Below are 24,342 nucleotides of genomic sequence, written 5' to 3' on the forward strand. Positions count from 1 at the left end.
CCAAGTTCTCTTGTTACCCTTGGGAAAATAAAAATTGGGGGGGCTGAAAATAATTTGTGCGCGAAAAAAAGATTTTTTATTTTCACGGCTCTGCGTTGTAAACTGTAGTGAAACACTTGGGGGTTCAAAGTTCTCACAACACATCTAGATAAGTTCCTTGGGAGGTCTAGTTTCCAGTATGGGGTCACTTGTGGGGGGTTTCTACTGTTTGGGTACATCAGGGGCTCTGCAAATGCAACATGACCCCTGCAGACCAATCCATCTAAGTCTGCATTCTGTTATGATCTGGTGGCCTAAGAGCAGCATGAGACGTACTCTGGAGAAGGTGGTACCTGTACTGACCGCAGACCATGAACTTAACACCGCAACTAGAAGTAGCCGTGGAATGTACCTAGCACTCCCTGGACATCTCGACACAGCCGGAGGACTAATTACCCCTAGAGATAGAAAAGGGAAAACTATCTTGCCTCAGAGAAAATTCCCAAAGGATAGGCAGCCCCCCACAAATATTGACTGTGAGAGGAGAGGGAAAAAACATACACAGACTGAAATCAGAATTTAGCAAAGGAGGCCACTTCTAGCTAAATAGAAAGGATAGGACAGAGTACTATGCGGTCAGTATTAAAACACTAGAAAATATCCACCACAGAAAATACAAAAACTCCACAGCTAACTAAAGATATGGAGGGTATATCTGCATCTCCAGAGATACCAGCTTGGCTAAACAAATCCTTATACAGACCAAGCTGGACAAGACAAAAAACATGGAAAAGAACTGAACAATAAGGCCACAGCATGTGGGCAGCAAAAAATCAAGGCCAGAACTTATCTTTGTTGAAAAGAACTGCAAAGCAGGAGAGACCAGGCAAAGATGTGAATCCTCCAGGAACAATGGACAACTGGCACTGACTAAAGGGTGAAGCAAAACTAAATAGCCTAGTCAGATTTGCAAGAAGTGAACACACCTGATAAATGCTGCGATTCAGAGACAGCAGCGCTACCACTTACAACCACCGGAGGGAGCCCAAGAGCAGAATTCACAACAGTACCCCCCCCTTGAGGAGGGGTCACCGAACCCTCACCAGAGCCCCCAGGCCGATCCGGACGAGCCAATTGAAAGGCACGAACCAAATCATCAGCATGAACATCGGAGGCAACAACCCAAGAATTATCCTCCTGGCCATAACCCTTCCATTTGACAAGATACTGAAGTTTCCGCCTCGAAAAACGAGAATCCAAAATCTTCTCAACCACATACTCCAACTCCCCATCAATCAACACCGGGGCAGGAGGATCAACAGAGGGAACAACGGGCACCACATATTTCCGCAACAAAGATCTATGAAAAACATTATGGATGGAAAAAGAGGCTGGAAGGGCCAAACGAAAAGACACTGGATTGATAATCTCAGAAATCCTATAAGGGCCAATAAACCGAGGCTTAAACTTAGGGGAAGAAACCTTCATAGGGACATGACGGGAAGACAACCAGACCAAATCCCCAACCCGAAGCCGGGAACCAACACACCGACGACGGTTAGCAAAACGCTGAGCCCCCTCCTGAGACAACACCAAATTGTCAACAACATGAGCCCAAATTTGCTGCAACCTGTCAACCACAGAGTCCACCCCAGGACAATCAGAAGGCTCAACCTGCCCCAAAGAAAAACGAGGATGAAAACCAGAGTTACAAAAGAAGGGTGAAACCAAGGTAGCAGAACTAGCCCGATTAAGAAGGGCAAACTCGGCCAATGGCAAGAAAACCACCCAATCATCCTGATTGGCAGACACAAAGCATCTCAAATAAGTTTCCAAAGTCTGATTAGTTCGCTCGGTTTGGCCATTTGTCTGAGGATGAAATGCGGAAGAAAAAGACAAATCAATGCCCAGCCTAGCACAAAAGGCCCGCCAAAACCTAGAAACAAACTGGGAACCTCTATCGGACACAATATTCTCCAGAATTGCCATGCAAACGAACCACATGCTGAAAAAACAACGGAACCAAATCAGAAGAGGAAGGCAACTTAGGCAAAGGTACCAAATGAACCATCTTAGAAAACCGGTCACAAACCACCCAGATAACTGACATCCTCTGGGAAACTGGAAGATCCGAAATAAAATCCATATAAATATGCGTCCAAGGCCTCTCAGGGACCGGCAAAGGCAAAAGCAACCCACTAGCGCGGGAACAGCAAGGCTTGGTCCGCGCACAAGTCCCACAGGACTGCACAAAAGAACGCACATCCCGTGACAAAGAAGGTCACCAAAAGGACCTACCAACCAAATCTCTGGTACCAAAAATCCCCGGATGACCAGCTAACACAGAACAATGAACCTCCGAAATCACTTTACTAGTCCATCTGTCAGGAACAAACAATTTCCCCACTGGACAGCGGTCAGGTTTATCAGCCTGAAATTCCTGAAGAACCCGTCGTAAATCAGGGGAGATGGCAGAAAGAATCACCCCTTCCTTCAGAATACCGACCGGCTCAAGGACCCCAGGAGAATCAGGCAAAAAGCTCCTAGAGAGGGCATCAGCATTAACATTCTTAGAACCCTGAAGATACGAGACCACAAAATCAAAACGGGAGAAAAACAGGGACCATCGGGCCTGTCTAGGATTCAGCCGTTTGGCAGACTCGAGGTAAATCAGATTCTTATGATCGGTCAAGACCACAATACGGTGCTTGGCCCCCTCAAGCCAATGTCGCCACTCCTCAAATGCCCACTTCATAGCCAACAACTCACGATTGCCGACATCATAATTGCGTTCCGCAGGCGAAAACTTTCGGGAAAAGAAGGCACACGGTTTCATCAAGGAACCATCAGAATTCCTCTGAGACAAAACAGCCCCTGCCCCAATCTCAGAAGTGTCAACCTCAACCTGAAAAAGAAGAGAAACATCCGGCTGACGCAACACAGGGGCAGAAGTAAATCGGCGTTTAAGCTCCTGAAAGGCAGAAACAGCCGCAGAGGACCAATTCGTCACATCAGCGCCTTTCTTCGTCAAATCGGTCAGGGGTTTAACCACACTGGAGAAGTTGGCAATGAAACGGCGATAAAAATTAGCAAAGCCCAAAAATTTCTGAAGGCTCTTCATGGATGTGGGCTGGATCCAATCATGAATGGCCTGAACCTTAACCGGATCCATTTCTATAGATGAGGGAGAAAAAATGAAGCCCAAAAAAGAAATCTTCTGTACTCCAAAGAGGCACTTAGACCCCTTCACAAACAAGGCATTATCACGAAGGATCTGAAATACCATCCTGACTTGTTTCACATGAGACTCCCAATCATCTGAAAAAATCAAAATATCATCCAAATATACAATCATGAATTTATCAAGATAATTCCGAAATATATCATGCATGAAGGACTGAAACACAGATGGAGCATTAGAGAGTCCGAATGGCATCACAAGGTATTCAAAATGGCCTTCTGGCGTATTAAATGCAGTTTTCCATTCGTCACCCTGTTTAATACGAACAAGATTATATGCCCCTCGAAGGTCAATCTTAGTAAACCAACTAGCCCCCTTAATCCTAGCAAACAGATCAGAAAGCAAAGGCAAAGGGTATTGGAATTTGACCGTGATCTTATTCAAGAGGCGATAATCAATACAGGGTCTCAAGGAGCCATCTTTTTTGGCCACAAAAAAAAACCTGCTCCCAATGGTGAAGAAGATGGCCGAATATGCCCCTTCTCCAAGGACTCCTTAACATAGCTCCACATGGCGGAATGTTCTGGCACAGACAGGTTGAAAGGTCGGCCCTTAGGGAACTTACAGCCTGGAATCAAGTCAATAGCACAATCACAGTCTCTATGCGGTGGAAGGGAACTGGACTTGGGCTCATTGAATACATCCTGGAAATCTGACAAAAACTCAGGAATTTCAGAAGAGGGGGAGGAGGCAATTGACATCAAAGGAACGTCACCATGAACCCCCTGACAACCCCAACTAGTCACAGACATAGATTTCCAATCCAATACCGGATTATGCACCTGTAACCATGGGAAACCCAGCACAATAGCATCATGCAAATTATGCAACACCAGAAAACGACAATCTTCCTGATGGGCTGGAGCCATGCACATGGTCAGCTGTGTCCAAAACTGAGGTTTATTTTTAGCCAATGGTGTAGCATCAATGCCCCTCAAAGGAATAGGACTCTGCAAAGGCTGCAAGGGGAAACCACAACGTCTGGCAAATTCTAAGTCAATTAAGTTTAGAGCGGCGCCTGAATCCACAAATGCCATGACAGAAAATGACGATAATGAGCAGATCAGGGTCACAGATAACAGAAATTTAGGTTGTACAGTACTGATGGTAACAGAACTAGTGATTCTCTTGGTACGCTTAGGGCAATCAGAAATAACATGAGCAGAATCGCCGCAGTAAAAACACAACCTATTCTGATGTCTGAATCCTTGTCGTTCAGCTCTAGACACAATCCTATCACACTGCATAGGCTCAGGACTCCGCTCGGAAGACAATGCCATAGTGTGCACAACTCTGCGCTCGCACAAGCGCCGATCAATCTGAATGGCCAGAGACATAGAATCAAACAGACCAGCAGGCGTGGGGAACCCCACCATTACATCTTTAACGGATTCAGAAAGACCCTTTCTGAAGATTGCCGCCAAGGCATCCTCATTCCATTTAGTCAGTACAGACCATTTTCTAAACTTCTGGCAATATGATTCTGCCGCTTCTTGACCCTGAGACAGGGCCAACAAGGTCTTATCAGCATGATCCACTGGATTAGGTTCGTCATACAATAACCCAAGCGCCTGAAAAAAGGTGTCTACATTAAGCAACGCCGGATTCCCAGGTTCCAGGGCAAATGCCCAATCCTGGGGGTCACCACGCAGCAGAGATATAACAATTTTAACCTGCTGGATGGGATCACCAGAGGAACGGGGTTTCAGAGCAAAAAACAGTTTACAGTTATTTTTAAAGCTCAGAAATTTGGACCTATCCCCAAAAAACAAATCAGGAGTTGGAATTTTAGGCTCTAAAACCGGAGTCTGAACGATATAATCGGAAATACCCTGTACTCTAGCAGCAAGTTGATCCACACGAGAAGCCAATCCCTGAACATCCATACCAGCGCCGAACTCCTGAGCCACCCAGAGGTAAAGAGGGAAGAAAAAAAACACAACAGACTACAGAAAAAAAAATGGCTCAGCACTTTCCTTCCCTTCTTCTGAGATGCGGTTAACTCATTTTTGGCCAGTTGTACTGTTATGATCTGGTGGCCTAAGAGCAGCATGAGACGTACTCTGGAGAAGGTGGTACCTGTACTGACCGCAGACCCTGAACTTAACACCGCAACTAGAAGTAGCCGTGGAATGTACCTAGCACTCCCTGGACATCTCGACACAGCCGGAGGACTAATTACCCCTAGAGATAGAAAAGGGAAAACTATCTTGCCTCAGAGAAAATTCCCAAAGGATAGGCAGCCCCCCACAAATATTGACTGTGAGAGGAGAGGGAAAAAACATACACAGACTGAAATCAGAATTTAGCAAAGGAGGCCACTTCTAGCTAAATAGAAAGGATAGGACAGAGTACTATGCGGTCAGTATTAAAACACTAGAAAATATCCACCACAGAAAATACAAAAACTCCACAGCTAACTAAAGATATGGAGGGTATATCTGCATCTCCAGAGATACCAGCTTGGCTAAACAAATCCTTATACAGACCAAGCTGGACAAGACAAAAAACATGGAAAAGAACTGAACAATAAGGCCACAGCATGTGGACAGCAAAAAATCAAGGCCAGAACTTATCTTTGTTGAAAAGAACTGCAAAGCAGGAGAGACCAGGCAAAGATGTGAATCCTCCAGGAACAATGGACAACTGGCACTGACTAAAGGGTGAAGCAAAACTAAATAGCCCAGTCAGATTTGCAAGAAGTGAACACACCTGATAAATGCTGCGATTCAGAGACAGCAGCGCTACCACTTACAACCACCGGAGGGAGCCCAAGAGCAGAATTCACAACAGCATTCCAAGTGGCGCTCCTTCCCTTCCAAGCTCTGTCATGCACCCAAACGGTGGTTCCCCCCCACATATGGGGTATCAGCTTACTCAGGACAAATTGGACAACAACTTTTGCGGTCCAATTTATCCTGTTACCCTTGTGAAAATACAAAACTGGGGGCTAAAATATCTATTTTGTGAAAAAAATTTTTTATTTTCAAGGCTCAGCGTTATAAACTGTAGTGAAACACTTGGGGGTTCAAAGCTCTCAAAACACATCTAGATAAGTTCCTTAGGGGGTCTACTTTCCAAAATGGTGTCACTTGTGGGGGGGTTTCAATGTTTAGGCACATCAGGGGCTCTCCAAACGCAACATGGCGTCCCATCTCAATTCCAGTCAATTTTGCATTGAAAAGTCAAATGGCACTCCTTCCCTTCCGAGCTCTGCCATGCGCCCAAACAGTGGTTTACCCCCACATATGGGATATCAGCGTACTCAGGACAAATTGCAAAACAACTTTTAGGGTCCAATTTCGTCTCTTACCCTTGGGAAAAAAAAAATTGGGGGCAAAAAGATCATTTTTGTGAAAAAATATGATTATTTATTTTTATGCCTCTGCATTATAAACTTCTGTGAAGCACTTGTTGGGTCAAAGTGCTCACCACACATCTAGATAAGTTCCTTAAGGGGTCTACTTTCCAAAATGGTGTCACTTGTGAGGGGTTTCAATGTTTAGGCACATCAGGGGCTCTCCAAACTCAACATGGCGTCCCATCTCAATTCCAGTCAATTTTGCATTGAAAAGTCAAATGGCGCTCCTTCGTTTCCGAGCTCTGCCATGCGCCCAAACAGTGGTTTATCCCCACATATGGGGTATCGGCGTACTCAGGACAAATTTTACAACAACTTTTGCGGTCCATTTTCTCCTGTTACCCTTGGTAAAATAAAACAAATTGGAGCTGAAATAAAGTCTGTGTGAAAAAAAGGTAAATGTTCATTTTTATTTAAACATTCCAAAAATTCCTGTGAAACACCTGAAGGGTTAATAAACTTCTTGAATGAGGTTTTGAGCACCTTGAGGGGTGCAGTTTTTAGAATGGTGTCACACTTGGGTATTTTCTATCATATAGACCCCTCAAAATGACTTCAAATGAGATGTGGTCCCTAAAAAAAAAATGGTGTTGTAAAAATGAGAAATTGCTGGTCAAATTTTAAACCTTATAACTCCCTAACAAAAAAAATTTGGTTCCAAAATTGTGCTGATGTAAAGTAGACATGTGGGAAATGTTACCTATTAAGTATTTTGTGTGACATATCTCTGTGATTTAAGGGCATAAAAATTCAAAGTTGGAAAATTGCGAAATTTTCAAAATTTTCGCTAAATTTCCTTTTTTTTTCACAAATAAACGCAAGATATATCGAATAAATTTTACCACTATCTTGAAGTACAATATGTCATGAGAAAACAATGTCAGAATCGCCAAGATCCGTTGAAGCGTTCCAGAGTTATAACCTCATAAAGGGACAGTGGTCAGAATTGTAAAAATCGGCCCGGTCATTAACGTGCAAACCACCCTCGGGGCTTAAGGGGTTAAAGTCTTCTATTCATGGTCCTTCTTAGTCTATTAAAAATCTGGTTAGCGGGGATCAAATGCATGTCTGAAATTTCCATATGTACATAGTGAGCAATTTTCTAGCATACAGCAGAAACAACTCCCCTCAACTCATGTATGGAACTAATTTTTATTTGCATAAATCTCTGCTGAAGATATGTCACTTGCTTATATACTTGCTAATATATCCATATATGTACTTTTGTAATTTCTAAGCTGTTGCTATATAAATGATACCATTTTTTTCTACCTTTTTAGATGATGCAGACGCTGGATAACCAGAAAGAGTTAAAAGGTTTTTATGTTTATTTGATTTTTAAGAATTGTAACACACATATACACCATATCACATTACTAGGGCAAAGTATCTCTTTGTAGTATGAGCACTGCAAGCATAAAGACATGGCATGCTGTCAATGAGGTTATTAATGGTATGTGCACATGTTGCAGATTTGACTGTGGAATTTTCTGTGCAGATTCTGCATTTCTTGGCTGAAAACGCAGGTCAGAATCTGCGCTTTTTTTTTGGGGATTTTGTGCAGATTTCTTCCTTTATTTACCCCTGCGGATTTCTATTATGGAATGCGTGCAGAAGCGCAGCAGATCCGCAAAAAGAATTGATATGGCCCTTTTTTTAATCTGCTGCATTTTCCGTGCGGATTTTTCGGCACCATTAGCACAACATTTTTTTTGCCATTGATTTACATTGTACTATAAATCACTTGCGGATCTGCAGCGTTTCTGCGTGGTTGTCCGAGGATAGTTCTACCATAATGATTGCTCTTTGACACACAAATTATCGAGATCTTCTGCTGGTAGCTTCCCATGTAATTGTGAGCAATGACATCCCAGTTGTGCTCAATGGGAGACAAGTTTGGAGACGCTTCATGCTGTGGGTGAATGTTTTAGGTTATGCAGGCTGCGCACAGTAGCACAAGACAACATGTGCCCTGGCAATGTCATATTAAGGCCGGAGTCACACACAACGTATAAAAATACGGTCCGTTTTTGATGGCCGAGATACGCAGAAAATTTCCTGAACAGTGATCCGTATTCAATGCGAGAATGCGATTTTTTTTTTCTCCAAAAATTATCCGTGTGTCATCCGTATGGCATCCGTATGGCATCCGTACGGTGAGATTTTCTCACCGACTTGCAAAATGGACATAGAATAGCAGAAAACCCGACCATGGTTATTGACCCCCCCTGGCTAAAAACATGTGCCCCCAGCCACCCCAGAAAAGGCACATCTGTAAGATGCGCCTATTCTGGCACTTAGCCTCTCTCTTCCCACTCCCCTGAAGTGGTGGGATATGGGGTAATAAAGGGTTAATGTCACCTTGCTATTGTAAGGTGACATTAAGCCAGGTTAATAATGGAGGTGTCAATAAGACACCTATCCATTATTAATCCTATGTTTATAAAGGGTTAAAAAAACACACACACATTAGGAAAAAAGTATTTTAATTAAATAAAGACACAGGGTGTTGTAATAGTTTATTAAACGCTCAATCCAATTGAAGACCCTTGTCACCTGAAACAAAGTTAAAATAAAAAAACAACAATATCCCATACCTCTCTGGCGTTACAGTCAAGTCCCACGATGTAAATCCATCAGAAGGGGTTAAATAATTTTACAAGCAGAAGCTCTGCTAATGCAGCTGTGCTCCTGCCTGTAAAAAGTGGGGAATGAATGGAAAGCAGGGGAACGTAGATACCTAGACTTGCGGTGCTGTGCCCCCTGCTGGCATAAACTCATATGAACTCGAGCTTGGGAATTTTTCAGAATATTTTCTCACGCTCGAGTTCATATGAGTTTTTTTAACCCTTTATGAACATAGGATTAATAATGGATAGGTGTCTTATTGACACCTCTCCATTATTAACCTGGCTTAATGTCACCTGACAATAGCAAGGTGACATTAACCCTTTATTACCCCATATCCCACCTCTACTCGGGAGTGGGAAGAGAGAGGCTAAGTGCCAGCATAGGCGCATCTCACAGATGCGCCTTTTCTCTGGTGGCTGGGGGCAGATGTTTTTAGCCAGGCAGGCCAATAACTATGGTCCCTCTCTAGGCTATTAATATCTGCACTCAGTCATTGGCTTTCCCACTCTGGCGGAGAAAATTGCGCGGGAGCCCATGCCAGTATGCTGTTCCTCAGCGTCCCATCTCTCCGCACTGACTGTTCAGGCAGAGGGCGGCGCGCACACTAATACGTCATCGCGCCTTCTGACCTGCACAGTCACTGCAAGAGGACGGGAAGAAGGAGCGGTGCCTGGTGATTGGAACGCGGACAGGTGAATATGAAATACTCGCCTGCTCCTGGCGCTCCTGACGCGGTCCCTGCCTGTCCCATGGTACCGCAGCTTCTTCCTGTAATGAGCGGTTCACATGGTACCGCTCATTACAGTAATGAATATGCGGCTCCACCCCTATGGGAGTGGAGTCCATATTCATTACTTTAATGAGCGGTATCACGTGACGGCTGAATAGAGGAAGAGCTGCAGCGCGGGAGACCATGGGACAGGCTGGGACAGCATTAGGAGTGCCGGGAGCAGGTGAGCATGTGACAGTCCTCTCTCCCCCTCACCCACCGACCATGACTCGAGTATAAGCCGAGAGGAGCACTTTCAGCCCAAAAATTTGGGCTGAAAATCTCGGCTTATACTCGAGTATATACGGTAGTTGGGGACACACAGGGTTAATAGCAGCGGTAATGGAGTGCGTTACACCGCGGTCCGTTACCGCTGCCATTAACCCTGTGTGAGCGGTGACTGGAGGGGATTATGGAGCGGGTGCCGGGCACTGACTGCAGGGGAGTAGGAGAGGGACTAATCGGACTGCCCGTCGCTGATTGGTCGCGGCAGCCATGACAGGCAGCTGCCGAGACCAATCGGAGGTGGAGGTGTCTCATAGTACAGACCAAAGTTTGGACACACCTTCTCATTTAAAGATTTTTCTGTATTTTCATGACTATGAAAATTGTACATTCACACTGAAGGCATCAAAACTATGAATTAACACATGTGGAATTATATACTTAACAAAAAAGTGTGAAACAACTTTAAACTATGTCTTATATTCTAGGTTCTTCAAAGTAGCCACCTTTTGCTTTGATGACTGCTTTGCACACTCTTGGCATTCTCTTGATGAGCTTCAAGAGGTAGTCACCGGGAATGGTCTTCCAACAATATTGAAGGAGTTCCCAGAGATGCTTAGCACTTGTTGGCCCTTTTGCCTTCACTCTGCGGCCCATCACTATCCTTCTTGGTCAAATAGCCCTTACACAGCATGGAGGTGTGTTTGGGATCATTGTCCTGTTGAAAAATAAATGATGGTTCAACTAAACGCAAACCGGATGGAATAGCATGCCGCTGCAAGATGCTATGGTAGCCATGCTGGTTCAGTATGCCTTCAATTTTGAATAAGTCCCCAACAGTGTCACCAGCAAAGCACCCCCACACCATCACACCTCCTCCTCCATGCTTCACGGTGGGAACCAGGCATGTAGAGTCCATCCATTCACCTTTTCTGTAGGACTATCAGCTGTGTATCCACCAGACTTCTGCACCACACAACTGATGGTCCCAACCTCATTTATAAGGCAAGAAATCCCACTTATTAAACCTGACAGGGCACACCTGTAAAGTGAAAACCATTCCCGGTGACTACCTCTTGAGGCTGATCAAGAGAATGCCAAGAGTGTGCAAAGCAGTCATCAAAGCAAAAGGTGGCTACTTTGAAGAACCTAGAATGTACGACATATTTTCAGTTGTTTAACACTTTTTTGTTAAGTATATAATTCCACATGTGTTAATTCATAGTTTTGATACCTTCAGTGTGAAGGTAACATTTTCATAGTCATGAAAATACAGAAAAATCTTTAAATGAGAAGGTGTGTCCAAACTTTGGTCTGTACTGTATACCTATACCATGTGTAGACATTAATTTTATCTGTTCTATTCGAACCTGTCAGTGTGATTTTACTGTACACCGCGCTGAATTGCCAGATTTTCTATAGAACACCGGTGCGTATTTCTCGCAAGTCACACTGATGGTCCGTGTGTAATCCATTTTTTTCTCGCACCCATAGACTTGCATTGGCAATTCTCGGCCGAGATACACTGACAATCACATCATGCTGCGATTTCACTCGGATCCTGAATACGGCGGAGAAAGCAACGGATAATAGGAGCTGCCCCATAGATTAACATTGGCCCGAGTGCTATGCGATTTTTTATCGCATTGCACTCATCCGTATTATGGTCTAGTGTGACTCCGGCCTAAGGAATGTTTCTTAGGATACTTTGGTGAAATGGCCATAACAGTAGTTCCATTACCAAATCAATGTAATGGTGAACTAATAGTGTACCTGGAATGAAAAATAGAGGGATTCAGCTATCGTACATTATGACATTCTACACTAAATTCCCAGGAGTAGGACCATTGTGATGTTCCCTCATGAAGGCCCATTCATGGTGTTGCATACATGATCTTCAGATGGATACCAAAGGCTGGAACAGAGTAATGAAGGCTGGAATGGAATCAGCAATGTGTCTTGCTTTTGTCTTGATTGCAATGATAGCAGGAGATTGACCTAGAGATCACATGGATAATGCCTTTATAGGCCTTCATGAAAGAACATCACATCAGGCAATTGCAAAGAGAGTTCCCAGCAGCAGATATTGATTATTTCAATGCCCAAGAGTACTCAGCGTGACAGCACATTCATCAGACAACCATTAATATCTCCTTGATAGAATGCCAAGACGTATACAGTACAGTTGTGGTCAAAAGTATTGACACCCCTGCAATTCTGTCAGATAATACTAAGTTTCTTCCTGAAAATGACTGCAAACACAATTTTTTTGTTATTACCGTATTTTTCGGCATATAAGACGCACCGGACCATAAGACGCACCCCAAATTTGGGGTGAAAATTGCAGAAAAAAAGATTTTTTATAAGATGGGGGTCCGTCTTATTGTCCGAATTTACAGTATCTTACCTGTGGGCTGGTGGTGGCAGAGCAGGGTCACAGGAGGCATGGTGTCGGCAGAGGTGGGGTGAGGCGGTACGGCGTGCACCTGAGCAGGGTCCCTTCCTGCTTAGGTGGGCGACGCCACGGCCTGGTGTCCATGGGAGGGTGGCAGCAGTGGTTACCGGCAGAGGTGTTGGGATGAGGAGGCACAGTGAGGTATGGCGTGAGAGGGGTCCCTTTCCCCGGTGAGGTGATGCAGCAGCCCGGTAATGAAGCAGAGCCGGGTGAATCCTGTTGTTACCGCGGTGGCAGAGGTGTGGAGACGAGGAGGCTCAGTGAGCGGGGTCCCTTTCCCCGGTGAGGTGATGCAGCAGCCCCGGTAATGCAGCAGAGCCGGGTGAATCCTGTTGTTATCGGTGCGCGCGGCCATCTTCCTGAGGCCGCGCGTTCGCAGATGGAGCTCTGCTGCCCGGGGCTTCAGGAAAATGGCCGCCGCGATCCCCATCTGCGCACGCGCGGCATCCCGCGGCCATTTTCCTGAAGCCCCGGGCAGCAGAGCTCCATCTGCGAACGCGCGGCCTCAGGAAGATGGCCGCGCGCACCGATAACAACAGGATTCACCCGGCTCTGCTGCATTACCGGGGCTGCTGCATCACCTCACCGGGGAAAGGGACCCCGCTCACTGCGCCTCCTCATCTCCACACCTCTGCCGTCACACCTCTGCCGCCACGGTCCACGGTAAGCCTGCATTGCGAATATAAGACGCACCCCCCATTTTCCCCCCTTTTTTGGGGGGGAAAAAGTGCGTCTTATATGCCAAAAAATACGGTATTATCTTCATTTATTTTGTCTTAAATGAAAAAAACACAAGAGAGAATGAAGCAAAAAGCAAAACATTGTTCATTTTACACAAAACTCAAAAAATGGGCCAGAGAAAAGTATTGGCAGGCACCCTCAGCCTAATACTTTGTTGCTCAACCTTTAGCCAAAATAACTGCGACCAACCGCTTCCGGTAACCATCAATGAGTTTCTTACAATGCTCTGCTGGAATTTTAGACCATTCTTCTTTGGCCAACTGCTCCAGGTCCCTGATATTGGAAGGGTGCCTTCTCCAAACTGCCATTTTTAGATCTCTCCACAGGTGTTCTATGGGATTCAGGTCTGGACTCATTGCTGGCCACCTTAGAAGTCTCCAGTGCTTTCTCTCAAACTATTTTCTAGTGCTTTTTGAAGTGTGTTTTGGGTCATTGTCCTGTTGGAAGACCCATGACCTCTGAGGGAGACCCAGCTTTCTCACACTGGGCCCTACATTATGCTGCAAAATTTGTTGGTAGTCTTCAGACTTCATAATGCCATGCACACGGTCAAGCAGTCCAGTGCCAGAGGCAGCAAAGCAACAAAAAAAAACATCAGGGAACCTCCGCCATGTTTGACTGTAGGGACCGTGTTCTTTTCTTTGAATGCCTCTTTTTTTCTCCTGTAAACTCTATGTTGATGCCTTTGCCCAAAAAGCTCTACTTTTGTCTCATCTGACCAGAGAACATTCTTCCAAAACGTTTTAGGCTTTTTCAGGTAAGTTTTGGCAAACTCCAGCCTGGCTTTTTTATGTCTCGGGGTAAGAAGTGGGGTCTTCCTGGGTCTCCTACCATACAGTCAGCTTGAAGGGCAGCTTGAACTTGCTTGGATGTTAGTCGAGGTTTTTTTATCCAACAACTGCACAATCTTGCGTTGAAATCTCTTGTCAATTTTTCTTTTCCGTCCACATCTAGGGAGGTTAGCCACAGTGCCATGGGCTTTAAACTTCTTGATGACGCTGCGCACAGTGGACACAGGAACATTCAGGTCTTTGGAGATGGACTTGTAGCCTTGAGATTGCTCATGCTTCCTCACAATTTGGTTTCTCAAGTCCTCAGACAGTTCTTTGGTCTTCTTTCTTTTCTCCATGCTCAATGTGGTACACACAAGGACACAGGACAGAGGTTGTCAACTTTAATCCATGTCAACTGGCTGCAAGTATGATTTAGTTATTGCCAACACCTGTTAGGTGCCACAGGTAAGTTACAGATGCTGTTAATTACACAAATTAGAGAAGCATCACATGATTTTTCGAACAGTGCCAATACTTTGGCCACCCCCTTTTTTATGTTTGGTGTGGAATTATAGCCAATTTGGCTTTAGTACAATTCTTTTTAGTGTTTTTTCATTTAAGACAAATTAAATGAAGATAAAATAATAACAAAGAATTTGTGTTTGCAATCATTTTCAGGAAGAAACTGAGTATTATCTGACAGAATTGCAGGGGTGTCAATACTTTTGGCCACAAGTGTAAGTGCATGTTTTTCTGCGCGTGGTCCTAATGTTTGATGAATAAACGGAGACATTTTGAAAATGTTGTTTCTGTTATTTCATCATGTGCATTGTCAGGAATATTATGTATTTGATTCTATATTATCATGCACACTAAGCTCTGCTACATCCAGAAGGTTCCATTAGAGCTGAGTACAGACACACGCTGTGGGCTTTCTGACCCCCCTCTTTACTCTGCCTAGAAAACTCTTCTTTTCACTTGCCAGCTCTGTGTAATTCTAAACCACGTATCCCCCTCCCTCAAGAATGTGAACAGAAACCTCTTTGTCTGAAACTATGTGCTTCTGTGTTTATGGAAAAGTTATGAAAGTGATGAAATAACTCGACCCCAAGTAGCGATATAGGTGTGAAAATTGCATGTTTGGGATGTGCGACGATAGTGCTACACACCAGTGCATTTTCTAAGCACAGTGCCTGGCAGAATTTGAGAAACACATTACTACTTAAACGGGTCAAACAGATAACTCATGTTTGGGTTCAAATTAATGCCCAGCTCATGCCCGGAAGAATGATAATGTCACGCTCGCGTCCGGACTGGTTGGCGCAGGGGTGTGGTACCACTGGAACACACACCAGACTACCCTGGAAGGGGCGTAACTAAGTAGCTTCATTGGTATTTGCTGGAGCCTCTGATGGTGAGGTCAGGCTTGTGCGGCAGGAAGCTACCAGGTACCTCTCCAGGGTGGTGTCTGGCTGTGGCTGCTGATCCTACCTGGGGGAACAGAACATAGATATGCAGGTGGGCATGGCTGGCACTCTGGCAGACAGGCGGGCACAGCTGGGACACAGGCAGGCAGATGGGTACAACAGAGACACTGGCAGGAACGGCTGGGACACTGGCAGGCAGGCGGGTGTCATGATCTCAATGGCAAGAGAACATAGCATCAGCATATATAGGAACTAGCTCTTGGAAGATGGAAACTGAGCTGACCATGAACTAACGCACAACTAGCAGTGGCCGGGTAGCATGCCTACGTTGATTCTAGATGCCCAGCACCAGCCGGAGGACTAAATAAAGCTAGCAGAGGAAAATATTAGTCCTAGCTCACCTCTAGAGAAATACCCCGAAAGGAGACAGAGGCCCCCCACATGTATTGGCGGTGAGTTAAGATGAAATAACAAACGTAGTATGAAAATAGGTTTAGCAAATTTGAGGTCCACTTACTACATAGCAGAAGACAGAAAGGACACTTTCATGGTCAGCTGAAAACCCTATCAAAACACCATCCAGAAATTACTTTAAAACTCTGGCATTAACTCATAACACCAGAGTGGCAATTCCTGTTCACAAGAGCTTTCCAGACACAGTAACGAAACTACAGCTGTGAACTGGAACAAAATGCAAAAACAAACATGGACAAGAGTCCAACTTATCTAGTAGTTGTCTAGGAGCAGGAACAAGCACAGAGAGGCTTCTGATAACATTGTTGACCGGCAAGCAACTAACAGAACAGCAAGGTTATATAGCGACTCCCACATCTTGATGGGAACAGGTGAACAGAGAAGATGAAGACACCAGTTCAATTCCACCAGTAGCCACCGGGGGAGCCCAGAATCCAAATTCACAACAGTACCCCCCCCTCAAGGAGGGGGCACCGAACCCTCAACAGAACCACCAGGGCGATCAGGATGGGCCCTATGAAAGGCACGAACCAGATCAGAGGCATGAACATCAGATGCATTAACCCAAGAATTATCCTCCTGGCCGTATCCCTTCCACTTGACCAGATACTGGAGTCTCCGTCTGGAAACACGAGAGTCTAAGATTTTCTCCACAACGTACTCCAACTCACCCTCAACCAACACCGGAGCAGGAGGCTCAACGGAAGGCACAACCGGTACCTCATACCTGCGCAATAATGACCGATGAAAAACGTTATGAATAGAAAAGGATGCAGGGAGGTCCAAACGGAAGGAAACAGGGTTAAGAATCTCCAATATCTTATACGGGCCGATAAACCGAGGCTTAAACTTAGGAGAAGAGACCCTCATAGGGACAAAACGAGAAGACAACCACACCAAATCCCCAACACAAAGCCGAGGACCAACACGACGGTGGCGGTTGGCAAAAAGCTGAGTCTTCTCCTGGGACAACCTCAAATTGTCCACCACCTGCCCCCAGATCTGATGCAATCTCTCCACCACAGCATCCACTCCAGGACAATCCGAAGATTCCACCTGACCAGAGGAAAATCGAGGATGAAACCCCGAATTACAGAAAAACGGGGACACCAAAGTGGCAGAGCTGGCCCGATTATTGAGAGCGAACTCCGCCAATGGCAAAAAAGCAACCCAATCATCCTGGTCAGCAGACACAAAACACCTCAGATATGTCTCCAGGGTCTGATTAATCCGCTCGGTCTGGCCATTCGTCTGAGGATGGAAAGCGGACGAAAAAGATAAATCTATGCCCATCCTAGCACAGAATGCCCGCCAAAATCTAGACACGAATTGGGTCCCTCTGTCAGAAACGATATTCTCAGGAATACCATGCAAACGAACAACATTTTGAAAAAACAGAGGAACCAACTCGGAAGAAGAAGGCAACTTGGGCAGAGGAACCAAATGGACCATCTTAGAAAAACGGTCACACACCACCCAGATGACAGACATCTTCTGAGAAACCGGCAGATCTGAAATAAAATCCATAGAGATGTGCGTCCAAGGCCTCTTAGGAATAGGCAAGGGCAACAATAATCCACTAGCCCGAGAACAACAAGGCTTGGCCCGAGCACAAACGTCACAAGACTGCACAAAGCCTCGCACATCTCGTGACAGGGAAGGCCACCAGAAGGACCTTGCCACCAAATCCCTGGTACCAAAAATGCCAGGATGACGTGCCAACGCAGAAGAATGAACCTCAGAGATGACTCTACTGGTCCAATCATCAGGAACAAACAGTTTATCAGGTGGGCAACGATCAGGTCTATCCGCCTGAAACTCCTGCAAGGCCCGCCGCAGGTCTGGAGAAACGGCTGACAATACCACTCCATCCTTAAGGATACCTGTGGGCTCAGAGTTACCAGGCGAGTCAGGCTCAAAACTCCTAGAAAGGGCATCCGCCTTAACATTCTTAGAACCCGGTAGGTATGACACCACAAAATTAAACCGAGAGAAAAATAATGACCAGCGCGCCTGTCTAGGATTCAGGCGCCTGGCGGTCTCAAGATAAATCAAATTTTTGTGGTCAGTCAATACCACCACCTGATGTCTGGCCCCCTCAAGCCAATGGCGCCACTCCTCAAAAGCCCACTTCATGGCCAAAAGCTCCCGATTCCCAACATCATAATTCCGCTCAGCGGGCGAAAATTTACGGGAAAAGAAGGCACAAGGCCTCATCACGGAGCAGTCAGAACTTTTCTGCGACAACACTGCCCCAGCTCCGATCTCAGAAGCGTCGACCTCAACCTGAAAAGGTAGAGCAACATCAGGCTGACGCAACACAGGGGCAGAGGAAAAACGGCGCTTAAGCTCCCGAAAGGCCTCCACAGCATCAGGGGACCAATCAGCAACATCAGCACCCTTCTTAGTCAAATCGGTCAATGGCTTAGCAATATCCGAAAAACCAGCAATAAATCGACGATAAAAGTTAGCAAAGCCCAAAAATTTCTGAAGACTCTTAAGAGAAGAGGGCTGCGTCCAATCACAAATGGCTTGAACCTTGACAGGATCCATTTCAATGGAAGAGGGGGAAAAAATATATCCCAAAAAGGAAATCCTCTGTACCCCAAAAACACACTTAGAACCCTTCACACACAAAGAATTAGACCGCAAAACCTGAAAAACCCTCCTGACTTGCTGGACATGAGAGTCCCAGTCATCCGAAAAAATCAGAATATCATCCAGATACACAATCATAAATTTATCCAAATAATCGCGAAAAATATCATGCATAAAGGACTGGAAAACTGACGGAGCATTTGAAAGACCAAAAGGCATCACTAAATACTCAAAGTGGCCCTCGGGCGTATTAAATGCGGTTTTCCACTCATCCCCCTGCCTGATTCGCACCAAATTATACGCCCCCCGAAGGTCAATCTTAGAGAACCACTTGGCCCCCTTTATGCGAGCAAACAAATCAGTCAGCAACGGCAATGGGTATTGATATTTAACAGTGATTTTATTCAAAAGCCGATAATACATGGTCTCAAAGAGCCGTCTTTTTTTGACACAAAGAAAAAACCGGCTCCTAAGGGAGATGACGATGGACGAATATGTCCCTTTTCCAAGGACTCCTTTATATATTCTCGCATAGCAGCATGTTCAGGCACAGACAGATTAAATAAACGACCCTTTGGGTATTTACCACCCGGGATTAAATCTATGGCACAATCGCACTCTCGGTGCGGAGGTAACGAACCAAGCTTGGATTCTTCAAAGACGTCACGATAGTCAGACAGGAACTCAGGAATTTCAGAGGGAATAGATGATGAAATGGAAACCACAGGTACATCCCCATGAGCCCCCTTACATCCCCAGCTCAACACAGACATAGCTCTCCAGTCGAGGACTGGGTTGTGAGATTGCAGCCAAGGCAATCCTAACACCAAATCATCATGTAGATTATACAGCACCAGAAAGCGAATAATCTCCTGGTGATCCGGATTAATACGCATAGTTACTTGTGTCCAGTATTGTGGTTTATTATTAGCCAATGGGGTGGAGTCAATCCCCTTCAGAGGAATAGGAGTCTCCAAAGGCTCTAAATCATACCCACAGCGTTTGGCAAAGGACCAATCCATAAGACTCAAAGCGGCGCCAGAGTCGACATAGGCGTCTGTGGTAATAGATGACAAAGAGCAAATCAGGGTCACAGATAGAATAAACTTAGATGGTAAGGTGCAAATGGAAACAGATTTACCAAGCTTTTTAGTGCGCTTAGAGCATGCTGATATAACATGAGTAGAATCACCACAATAGAAACACAACCCATTTTTCCGTCTAAAATTCTGCCGCTCGCTTCGGGACAGAATTCTATCACACTGCATACTCTCTGGCGACCTCTCAGTGGAAACCGCCAGATGGTGCACTGGTTTGCGCTCCCGCAGACGCCTATCGATCTGAATAGCCATTGTCATGGACTCATTCAGACCCGCAGGCACAGGGAACCCCACCATGACATCCTTAATGGCATCAGAGAGACCCTCTCTGAAAGTCGCCGCCAGGGCGCACTCATTCCACTGAGTAAGCACAGACCATTTACGGAATCTTTGGCAGTAAATTTCCGCTTCATCTTGCCCCTGAGATAGGGACATCAAAGTTTTTTCTGCCTGAAGCTCCAAATGAGGTTCGTCATAAAGCAACCCCAAGGCCAGAAAAAACGCATCCACATTGAGCAACGCAGGATCCCCTGGTGTCAATGAAAAAGCCCAGTCTTGAGGGTCGCCCCGGAGCAAGGAAATCACAATCCTGACCTGCTGTGCAGGGTCTCCGGCAGAGCGAGATTTCAGGGACAAAAATAATTTGCAATTATTTCGAAAATTCTGAAACCCGGATCTATTCCCCGAGAAAAATTCCGGCAAAGGAATTCTCGGCTCAGATACAGGTGCATGACAAACAAAATCTTGCAATTTTTGTACCTTCGTGGCGAGATTATTCAAACCTGCAGTTACACTCTGAAGATCCATTACAAACAGGTGGACACAGAGCCATTCAAGGGTTAAGAGGAGGTAAGAAGCAGCTAGACAGCAATTAAGGGCTAGGCAGCAAAACTCTGAAGGGAAAAAAAAAAAAAAAAAAAAATTTCCCTTAAACACTTCTCTATCTCCTGCTTCAGCCCAAACAATTAACACTTTGTGGGCCGGTCAAACTGTCATGATCTCAATGGCAAGAGAACATAGCATCAGCATATATAGGAACTAGCTCTTGGAAGATGGAAACTGAGCTGACCATGAACTAAACCTAACGCACAACTAGCAGTGGCCGGGTAGCATGCCTACGTTGATTCTAGATGCCCAGCACCAGCCGGAGGACTAAATAAAGCTAGCAGAGGAAAATATTAGTCCTAGCTCACCTCTAGAGAAATACCCCGAAAGGAGACAGAGGCCCCCCACATGTATTGGCGGTGAGTTAAGATGAAATAACAAACGTAGTATGAAAATAGGTTTAGCAAATTTGAGGTCCACTTACTACATAGCAGAAGACAGAAAGGACACTTTCATGGTCAGCTGAAAACCCTATCAAAACACCATCCAGAAATTACTTTAAAACTCTGGCATTAACTCATAACACCAGAGTGGCAATTCCTGTTCACAAGAGCTTTCCAGACACAGTAACGAAACTACAGCTGTGAACTGGAACAAAATGCAAAAACAAACATGGACAAGAGTCCAACTTATCTAGTAGTTGTCTAGGAGCAGGAACAAGCACAGAGAGGCTTCTGATAACATTGTTGACCGGCAAGCAACTAACAGAACAGCAAGGTTATATAGCGACTCCCACATCTTGATGGGAACAGGTGAACAGAGAAGATGAAGACACCAGTTCAATTCCACCAGTAGCCACCGGGGGAGCCCAGAATCCAAATTCACAACAGGCGGGCATGCACAGCTGGCACTCTGGCAGGCGAGCATGGCTGACGCTCTGGCAGGACAGGTGGGCAAGACTGAAACACTGGCAGGACAGGTAGGGTAGGGTATATAGGCAGATATATGAAAACAGGTAGGAACCTGTTCAGACAGGAGGACTTATGAATAGGTAGAGAAAGACCGCAAGAGCGGATGCAAAGCAGAAGCAGAAGCACAAGAGCTAGAGCAAAGCACAGAAACGCAGGAGGCGGAGCCAAGAGCAGGAGGCGGAGCCAAGTGTTGCAGAAACGCAGAAGGCGGAGCCAAGAGCAGAGACACAGGAGGCGGAGCCAAGAGCAGAGACGCAGGAGGCGGAGCAGGGAAGAACCGCAAGGAGCGGAGCAAGGTAGAACCGCAAGGATCAGAGTGAGAGCTGAGCGGAGCCACAGAGCAAAGCCACAGAGTGCAGAGCAAAGCAAAGTCAGAGTGCAGAGCTGAGTGCAGAGCAAAGCTACAGAGAGCAGAGCCGAGAGCAAAGCCACAGAGTGCAGAGCCGAGAGCAAAACCACAGAGTGCAGAGCAAGGTGCAAAGCAAGGTCGCAGAGAGCAGAGCCGAAAGCAGAGCAAAGCAAGACAGAGAGTGCACAGCAGAGAAAGCAAACCAAGACAGGGATATAAACGAACACAGGAACAGGACTAGACTAAGACAAAGTCAGGAACGGGACAAGGCACAGGGACACGGGCACAAGCCAGGGTGCGGCGCCCCACTGGGTGGCTACATAAGGCCATAGGCCAGGGTACTACGCCCCACTGGGTGGCTAACACAGGACACAGACCAGGGTGCAACGCCCCACTGGGTGGCAGACACAAGAGTCACAGAGACAGGGCCTGGCATCTCAGCAGCTAAGAACTAACTGAGGGAGTAAGTTGCACAGGCCCCCACCAATGGGTGGGGAAGTCTTAAATACAGGAATCCTCATGGCAATTGGCCAGGGACACCTTAGCAAGGTGCACGCAGTCTCAATAAGACACAGGAGTTGCTGGTGCCACCCCCTATGCACACAGACAGAAAACATGCACAGAGCAAGCAGAAAACATGAGGCACACAGCATGGAGCCAGCAGCAGAGAGAAGTCACAACATGGCCCAGAGAAGTGAGTGAGTTTGTGTGTAAAGCAGGTGGGGGATGGGAGGCCATGCAGTGATTTCAGCAGGTTGTTACAGATAATTGTGTCATTCTTCTACGAGGTTCATATGCTGAGATAAGTTTAGAGATGGCTTTTCATATCTGTAAGAAAGGGGAGTATTCAGCCACCAAGTGAGGTCACCACAGGGGGAGTGCCTTGGTTTTGTTCACAGGTATAAGATAGTGAGACTTCATTCTGCTTCATGTAACAACTCTGCTGGCATCACTGCATGGCCTCCCTTCCCCCATCTGCCTTACACACCAACTTACTCACTACTCTGGCCATGCTGTGAGTTCTGTCTTCTGCCAGCTCCATGCTGTGTGCCTCTTGTCTCCTGCCTTCTCTCTGCATACTTCCTGGCTGTGTGCATAGGGGGTTGGCGCCGACTCTCCCTGACTCTTATTGAGACTGTGTGCATTCTCCTAAGTTGTCCCCAGCCAATGGCCAAGAGGCATCAGGTACTTAAGGCATTCCCACCTCTAGGGGAATGCCTGAGCAACTTACTTCCTCAGTTAGTTTCTCGCTGCTGAGGTGCCAGGTCTCGTCTCTATCTCTTGTGTTAGCCACCCAGTGGGGCTTTGTACCCTGGCCTGTACCTGTGTTCTTTATCTTTTGTATCTGCTACCTAGTGGGGCTTTGTACCCTTGTCAGTGCCTGTAGCCTGTGACTCTTGTTTCCGCCGTCTGTATCCTCGTTTCTGTGCCTTGTCTCGTACCTGTCCTTGTATGAACTAAGTCCTATACCTGTCCATTTGTGTTCCTGTCTTGAGTCTTCCCTATCTCTCTGTGTGTTTTTTTGTGTTCACTCCTTCTGCTCTTGGCTCCGCACTCTGCTTCCTTGCTCTGCTCTTAGCTCTGTACTCTGCGGCTTTGCTCTGCTCTCGGCTCTGCACTCTGCAACCTTGCTCTGCTCTTTCCTCTGCACCCTGCTGCTTTGCTCTGCTCTCGGCTCTGCACTCTGTGACCTTGCTCTGCTCTTTGCTCCGCACCCTGCGGGTTTGCTCTGCTCTTGGCTTCTGTAAATGGACAAGGTTACCCCCCTAATACCATAGGAACTCTCCCTACACCTCTATTGAGGTCCGATATTAACTATTATCGCCAAACTTGACTATTAATAATTAATATCCACTAAATATGCCTCAACGTATCTTTTCCTTATACTATATACTAACTGAGACAAAACAGTGTAACAATGAAGGATATTTATTACACACACAAGTCTGCAGTCTATAACATACATATATATTTATACCCAAGCTGGCGACTGTAAATATATATATATATATATACATATATATATATATATATATATATATGGATATCACAACTCTGATACAGTAATATCACTACAGTAACAGTATACAGTGATATCCCAAAAGTATCACACAGTAATAACCCACAATGTCCAGTAATATCACAACAAAATCCCCACAATATAAAAACCCACAATTAACTGCCCGATTACCCAAATCACACATACAATATTAGCCCTCCCAATCTATAGCTTACTAACCGTAAGGCCTAAGAGGTTACAGGGCCTAGTAAGAAAAGGGGATGCAGAGTACTTATCCACCATGTGGGTCCATGATCTTCCCAGCAAGCCAGAGAGCAAAAAGAGAGCAGAGAACATGTGTCTTGTGCCTTTTATGTCCAGCTAGAAGTGGTGTGTCCAGCCCCAGGTGTGTGGGGATGAGGTC

The 24,342-nt window shown here is 45.8% G+C and overlaps 1 protein-coding gene across 2 annotated transcripts in view; it reads left to right on the forward strand.

Annotated features, from left to right (window-relative positions):
• LOC143804781 (pecanex-like protein 2) overlaps positions 1 to 24,342 on the forward strand; it is a 1,087,275-nt gene that overhangs the window by 140,015 nt on the left and 922,918 nt on the right. For both annotated transcript variants that reach the window (XM_077283212.1, XM_077283213.1), the window contains exon 4: positions 7,862 to 7,898. In XM_077283212.1, the coding sequence (XP_077139327.1) occupies positions 7,862 to 7,898 (37 nt within the window). The remainder of the gene's footprint in view (positions 1 to 7,861; positions 7,899 to 24,342) is intronic.

Source organism: Ranitomeya variabilis, chromosome 2 (assembly GCF_051348905.1).
Source record: "Ranitomeya variabilis isolate aRanVar5 chromosome 2, aRanVar5.hap1, whole genome shotgun sequence".
In the NCBI taxonomy this organism is placed as follows: Eukaryota; Metazoa; Chordata; class Amphibia; order Anura; family Dendrobatidae; genus Ranitomeya; species Ranitomeya variabilis.